Genomic DNA, 7784 nt, shown 5'->3' with positions numbered 1-7784 from the left:
CAAAAATGTTTCTTTTGTGTTTAATGCGTAAACAGTTAACAACTATTGCTTTAATCCTCATCATCATTTGACTCCCTGTGAAGCCTTAAAAAATGTGTGTGTTGCTATTTGATCCCAGCTTTTTCCTCTGTGAAATAAACATCTGTAAAAACATACTTTAAGAATTTTAAAAACATGAGTGTAAAATGATTGTTGAGCATATTCACGTCAGTGATAATGATTCATCAAATTTTAGCTTTTAATTGCAGCATAAGCGAAGGTTGTTTGGTCTTTCCTCATATGTAAAAGGTGAGAGGACAGCCTGACGCTCACTGTTTTTTCAGGTTTTATTGCTCTGAATCCCACACAACAGGAAGACAGTGTGCTGAGGTCAGATAGTAGAGTTTCTTAGGGTTTATAAATGACCGGTCTTAAAGGAACCAGTGAAGTAATTTACACGTATGCTCCACCTCCTAACGGTCGAAACCTACATGAAAACGAGAGATTTGAAGTTAGACTTGCAGCTGACAGAGATAGACAAGAGAGGGGAGGGAGAGATAGCAGGCAAGCAATGATGAAAAGGAGGCAGCTCTCTGTGGCCTGTTTGCACTGAGTGGACTGTAACTGGGATGAGAGGCCTGGTGAGCTGGAGTCTGACTTCCTGTTAGCTGAGGGTGAGGTGGGCATGTAAAAAAAATAAATAAATAAAATACAGAAGTATCCAAAAGAAAAGAGAAACTTTCCTGTTCTTGTTACACCCGTTGCCATATCAGACTGCTTGATGGCTGTTACCCAAGCTGTGCTCCCTTCCTTCAGCTCCTTCTCCAACCTCTCTCACTCCACTGACAATATGAAAGTAAGTAGCATGTTCACTTCAAATACTTGATTCTTTCAGCGAAATATAGTGACTCACCTTTCATGTAGTGTGACCATTTAATATTTATGTGTCTGCTTTTACTATAAAAGTGACGGAATAATGCTCAAAATTAAACTGCTACAAAAATGACTTGTACGTTTTTTATTTGTTCTAAAGGGCTCTAAAAAATATACTGCATACAGTTTCAAGATGAAGTTAAATGAAATTTTATTTACACTTGGTAGCTTTTTGTAAAATTTTGCTGTTGTTCTAATTGAGTTTACTTATTGTATTGTGGATTGTGCTGCTTTATATGAAAAAGCAATGAAATCACAATGTAAAGAAAGTCTGCAGGGAGCAAAACTGTTGGCTTAATAAATTATTTATTTATTTATTATTATAACGATAGCTTTGGATTTGTATTAGAATAATACACGTGTGTGAGAGCCACCAGCATCTATTACCACAGTGGGCAGAAATTAATGCATTTTTTTGTTATTTCTGGCAAACTGAAAAACAAAAATTACTATTATGTGAAAGAAACTACACTAAATTAAATCAGTAATAAAGAACAGTGACTTTGCAAAGTCTGAAAGTTTTACAATTGAATAACAGTCATTAATAATTCAAATTTGTAACAGAACCCAGGAGTGGAAATGTCCACAAAGATAGAAGTATGTTGAGACGGAAGCTGTTCTTTTTATACAGAACTAAAAATAATATTGTTGAAGTTCAAAAATACTCTACACTTGAGGATTTGTGGCTTTGCAGATCCACTGTAATGTACATGTGATAACAAAAGTCTGTCTGTACATAGAAAAACTGAGACATATTATTGAAATTGCACATAGTTTTCTCAAACCATCTCACAGTGGTTATTACGCAACAGTTTTACTGGTCTGGTCCATTTTAAATCAGATTAGGCGCTTTGTGGCCCTAAGCAAGAAGCTTGACTCACTGGTGCAAATGCTAGGAAAATCTACTCATTCGATGAAATTCAGCTGAATTTATTATGGGCTTATATTATTATTTGGTTATTCTGAGATAGACAAAATAAGTAATCTAGTTTGTTTGTATATTTGGAAAATACACTCTGTGAACATTTAAGGATGTTCTTGGTTTTCATAATCTTAAAATTCTCTCCAACAGGTGTGTAAGTCAGATGGGTCTCTCCCTTTGGACTCCCCAAACACTAAACTGTCACCAAAGAGCTCTGAGCAACTGCAGGTCTCTGAACAAATGGCAGAGGAGCTCCTGGATGATGACAGCCAAGCATCATGGGACATTGAGTTTCTGCTGTCAGAGTGGAGCAGCCCTGCCCCCGACCCCAGCCCCTCTCTCAACAACAGCAACCAACTGCTTCCGCAGTTTGACCCAAACACTGCATACCAAGAGACGAGTGTGCTTAAGGACCCATCAGGACAGGAGAGTCTGCAGATGAACAGCGGCAGCCTCATGACTGAGCTCATGTCCCCTGCTGAAACCACCACAGTCCAGCCAGAGCTGTACCAGCGTAGTTTTAATGACGATCAAACAGGTCGAACTTTATTTTCTAATGTGCATAACGTGAATCAGTTTGACTTCTCCCAAGGAGGAAGTGTTGAAAGACACAGCAGAGGAAGCCTCAGTAAGGTTGCATCATGGGACTTCAACCCCTACTATCACCACCACCAACAGCAGCAGCAGCCTCCCATGGTGGCCATCCCTGAAAACAGGTTCATCCGACCTCAGCCTGTGACCCCTGACCCTCGACACTACCGCTACTTGCCCCACTTTAACCACACTGCCAGCCTTTACTGTGACTACAACCACAGCCAGGGGCATTTGCCCCTGCACCAGCAGCCTCTGCTGGTTGGACAACAGGTGCCCCCTAGTGGGTTGGAAGGGAAGCGTGGCAGAAGAGCTACGGGGAAAAAGAGACCAGCCATCCACAACTGTGAATACCCCGGCTGCAGCAAGACCTACACCAAGAGCTCGCACCTCAAGGCTCACCTCCGCACCCACACAGGTAACCAACAACAGAAACAACTGTGATCTTAACTCATGGTTTAAGTGATGCTTTTTTTTAACTGCTATCTGCTTTATTATCTTTTATCAGGTGAAAAGCCTTACCACTGTTCATGGGAGGGCTGCAGCTGGAAATTTGCCCGCTCGGATGAGCTGACACGTCACTACCGCAAGCACACGGGTCAGAAACCGTACCAGTGTATGCTCTGTCAGAGAGCCTTCTCTCGCTCAGACCACCTGGCTCTGCACATGAAGAGACACAACTAACGCTCTCGCATATACACAAATCTACACCTCTGCCTTTATAAGACATTTTAATTTTGTCTGAATGTAGGACCTCAAAAGTCATCTGGTGTAGATGTTTTTGGTATACTTACAAAACAAATGAGATAGGTCTAACTCAAAATCTAATTGAAAACCCTTCAGCTTCAGAAATTATTGATATCCGTCACTTAAAGAGTGACCATTAGTAATTGCTGAAGCACCGGTAATTAGAGGAGTACTTCACAGAAAAAAAGATGGAGCAAGGGACTTGCTGCAGGCATTGTAGCAAATTTATCTATTTTGTCTCTCTCTATTACACATATTTTAATTCTGAGAACCTTCAATGGTGTTTCCCTGTTCTTGAAGGGCACCACGTCTATGTTTTTAATATAAAACTCTGCTGTAGTAGCATTGCATGAGTCACAGTTCAAAACAAAACTTCATCTTATATCAAATCTTGGTGCAACGCCTCATGTTATCCCTGGTCTCAAAGAAACCAGCTTTACCATGACTGGCTGCTCGTCATAACCAGAACATCTGAACAGCACACGTGTGGAGCTTTTGTGCTAAGATGACAGTTTTAGAGATATCTACCTCTGTGACATCATACAAAAGAACTTGTAGAAACTGAGAGTCTGACACCTGAACATTTAGCTGATAGGATTACTCACACATACACTGACCTGAATACGTGAAACCTTAGCCTTATTTAACATGAGCATCCACCATTGTTGACAGACAATATTAGATAGATAATATTGGGTACCCTTTAACCATCACATCTACATATCTGAGCACAACAGTTACCTTAAACCTTAAATCAAAGACTTAGTCCTAACTTAACCTGGCAGCATGTCAACCTTTGTAAAATAAGCATGTCTAAAGCTATAAGAGCCGCTTTTACAAACACTGTACACACTGTGGGTTTACAGACAGTGGACTTAAACACTAACAAAAGACCTAAAAGTGTTTGTAACATTGGTTACAAAATGATACGCAACAGTGTATCCAGAACTCACAGCTTACGAACAAAGCCATGAGTGCTTATTAGCCATGCTTAATTATGTCAGCACTGAGATGATATAGTCATCTCAAATTATGTTCCCCTTACAGGCAAAGCAACATGAAGTACTGATATTTGGCAGATTTTGGCCAAGTGCAAATATCAATGTTTAATTTTTTTTTTAATTCCCCCTTTTTGTGCAAGGGAAAGAAAGAATACTGCACTGCAGTATGACTTTATATCCTTACAAAGTATCTTATAACTAAAAATCTATTACACTGGGTTCTATACAGTTTAAAAGGACCACAAAACTGATGTGACACAACAGTTAAACATCATGCAGTCAGAAAGAGAAACACTGACCCATACCCATGAACTGGTGTGTCCAAAATGGTAATAGAAATATGACTTAAATTATATGTAAAGCAAACTAATATTGGTTTATTTTTTTAAACATATTTTTATTTAAAAATAAGCATTTGATAAGCTGTAAATAATCAGCATTTTTCTGAGCTCTCTATTGTCATTGAAAATAAGCAACATATTTATTGTCACGATCTTTTACAACAGCAGAAGATACTATTTTATTTGTAAAATATTTTTATTTCAAAAGAGCGTTGTTAGCATTGTTGTGTTAAGAATTTTTAATATTGTTTTAATTCCAACAATAAAGACTTTTAATTCTGTAAAACTGTTGGTCAGTCGAGCCTGATTTAAAAATAAATAAATAAATAAATAAAAATAAATCACAAAACCATAAAGCTGGGACTTCAAAATTATTGAGAAATACTATGATATTTGTCAGCAATGGTATTTTTTTTTTCATTTAGTGGTTTATTAGTTAGTTTACTACTCTTTTTGCACAACAGGCCACAATTTATGTCCTTGTCAGTACTGCGAAACCGCATTTTTCAGTCATTAGTACATCAAACTGGACCCTCCAGTGGGCCGGTTCTGGTCCGTGTACTGAATGTTTTATACCCCTGCCCTTAAATATTGTTTGCTTTACAGCAAGATTAGGACGAATTGTCCGTTTCAAGTCATTTGAGGTTTTCAAAGAGAGTAAAAACACATTTTTCATTTTCCAAGAGTGAGAAAGCACTATGTTTGATATCAGCATTTGACCTCTAGATGTCAGTGTTCTGTTATCACATCGGTCCTCCAGGCTGCAGGCAGGTATCAGCAGGCTGTAGGCGGCTGTGTCTGCTGTGTTTCTAATCTGGGTAAGGGTGAGGTAAGGATGGGGATCTGCTTATGTAACACGGTACACTGATTCATCCTGATTATGTCAGATGATGGAGTTCATCATCACATTAAGAAGCTTCCTCTCCCTCCATCTAACAAATATATAGAATGTTGTGTACCGCATACCCTCAGGGAAGACAAACAGACTCACAACCTCACACACTTACCAGCATCTACAACACATGCTTAAGCATACACATTCAGCAATGAATCTGCACTGCTTTGTAAACAAAGTTAGAAAAACCACCGCTGACCTAATGTGATCCACAACAAAGCATTAATATTGACAGTATTTTAGTTGCATAAAAGATCACAAAGGCTTTGGTAAAACCTCAAAAAACAAACCAAAAAACAGAGAGGGTTTGGTGCATGAACATATTTTAAAATGAGAGATATTCATTTTAAAACCAATTATTGTAATTGCAAGTATCCACTTTGTAAATGGATTTAACTTCCAGAGCATGATACTGAAGTGATGTAATTTTGTACAAAAGCCTGTTTGTAACTTTTTATAAACTTAAATGGAAATTCTAAGTTCTTCGAAAGACTCAATAAAATCCACGAAATTCCTCTTTAGTAATATGGAAGTCTGACGTACAGTTAATTTAACCCTCATGTTCTGGATTTTCTGGTATGTGAACGGGAACAGTTATATCTTTACCTCTCATGAGACCAGTTACGCAATCATACAAATGTTTTGCAGGAGCCCATCCAAGTCAAGAGTTCGTTTTAGTGTTTGATCTGTACTAGCGATTAAGACTGAGCTGCTGCAGCTAGGTCCACTTTGATGTGCTATCATGGCTAAAACTGGGTTCTTAATCCTGCTAATCGGGGACAACATAATGAATGTTGAGCAGTGACGTAAACTAGCTAGTACATGCATCAACACATAAATGCCTTAATCAGAGCCTGAAAGATCTACATGAAGTTAATAGTAAATGATGCCTTTTAATCTAAGAGCTAGAAAGTCCTTAAAAGGGACCTAATATGCTCATTTCCAGTTCCATAACTATGTTCTTGGACTCTATTAGGGTAGCTTTGCATGACCAACAGTTCAAAATAAACCTTATTTACCTTGTGCTTGGTCTTGGTGCAGTCCTCCCAGTTTATCATGGTCTACCATAAACTGTTTTGCCTTCCAAAAAACAGAAGGCTTGAACAGCAGGTCGGCGGGGCTTCTGTGCACACAGCCAGAGCTGCGTTCTTGAGATGAGCATTTTGGAGACTACTTGCAGATACACTTAATGCATTATTTGAAATTTTGGTCAGAATGAGGTCAGAAATTAAATGAGCAGAGCCAATGAGAACCACAGAAGTGAAGTGATAAGAATTTAGTGATTCAGATTCTACTGTCAATTCCAGTATCGATTCATTATTGATTCTCTTATCGAGTCTCATTGGCTCCACTTTGACAGTAAACACCATCGCTAAGCAGCATATCAAAGACATTCATGCAAATTAAAGACATGTTGTGGGTCAAATGTTTGTTCATGTTGGAGGTATTTCCCCTCTTTATTGTGATCACCATTGGGGTCATTACTCAAAAAAAAAAAGGTAATATATTGTACAGAACACTTTTCTTAAAGATACTTTACACAATTACTCCAGCAGTAAGGGATTCATTATGCTACTCGTTTCATTACTTTCATGTTACTCTGTAAAATAGCTGAAATTCAGTGTCTCATAACTACCATTTAACACTACAGTCCCTCACACAAATATAAATCCCTATCCTGATAAGGACACACAAATCATCTTTCTCTAAGTATTTAGGTTGGAACATAAAGCCAATAGAACAAAGCGAAAATGAAAACCTGCCAAAGTGATTCTACTTAAGAAACATGACCAGGCAAAAATAGAGGCTGCAGCCTGACTGCTCATCTGTTTACCTGTTGAAGTTCAGAGTCTGGCTCCTGTGCCGGGGCTGTGCTGGGTTCTTGGCTAGCTTTGTGTTAGCATGCTGTCTGTGTAGATCAGGCTTGGCCAACTCCAGGCCTCGAGGGCCAGTGTCCTGAAAGTTTTAGATCTCACCCTGGTTCTATACACCTGAATCAAATGATTAGCCCATTACCAGACCTCTGGAGAACTTCAAGACATGTTGAGAAGGTAATTTAGCCATTTAAATCGAGGACACATCTAAAACCTGCAGGACACCGGCCCTCGAGGCCTGGAGGTTTGGACACCACTGGTGTAGATGCTTGTAGCGAGGTGAAGTTATGTTAGCAGCATAATGCAACTGTTGTGCTTGATGTACTGGATGCAGTTTGCACTTTACTCAACCAAGTAGGAGCCCCTGTTAAAAATGAACACCTTCAAGCTCAACTGAAATTTGCAGCTGCCCACATGGACAACAAATAAGACAAAGGTTGAACCATTTGTCAACCGTATGTAATTACATAATCAAGGGCTCATACACTTACTCACACACTG

General features: G+C 38.9%; 1 protein-coding gene across 1 annotated transcript; it reads left to right on the top strand.

The window, feature by feature from the left end:
• Positions 1–495: 495 nt before the first annotated feature.
• klf1 (Kruppel like factor 1 (erythroid)) lies at positions 496–5708 on the top strand. Its single transcript, XM_085161460.1, has 3 exons — positions 496–835; positions 1985–2843; positions 2934–5708. Exons 1-3 carry the CDS (start codon positions 761–763, stop codon positions 3107–3109), a joined length of 1110 nt encoding a protein of 369 aa, XP_085017586.1. The 5' UTR covers positions 496–760; the 3' UTR covers positions 3110–5708.
• The last annotated feature ends 2076 nt before the right edge of the window (positions 5709–7784 follow it).

Source organism: Neolamprologus multifasciatus, chromosome 6 (assembly GCF_963576455.1).
Source record: "Neolamprologus multifasciatus chromosome 6, fNeoMul1.2, whole genome shotgun sequence".
Lineage (NCBI taxonomy): Eukaryota > Metazoa > Chordata > Actinopteri > Cichliformes > Cichlidae > Neolamprologus > Neolamprologus multifasciatus.
Note: the sequence above shows the minus strand (reverse complement) of the source record. Positions and strands in the feature narration are given on the sequence as shown.

Bases quoted from the DNA above. Each gene is read 5' to 3' on its own strand.
- klf1 (XM_085161460.1), top strand. From the start codon at position 761: ATGGCTGTTACCCAAGCTGTGCTCCCTTCCTTCAGCTCCTTCTCCAAC. The intron at 836-1,984 runs GTAAGTAGCATG...TCTCTCCAACAG, and splicing joins ACTCCACTGACAATATGAAA to GTGTGTAAGTCAGATGGGTC. The intron at 2,844-2,933 runs GTAACCAACAAC...ATCTTTTATCAG, and splicing joins TCACCTCCGCACCCACACAG to GTGAAAAGCCTTACCACTGT.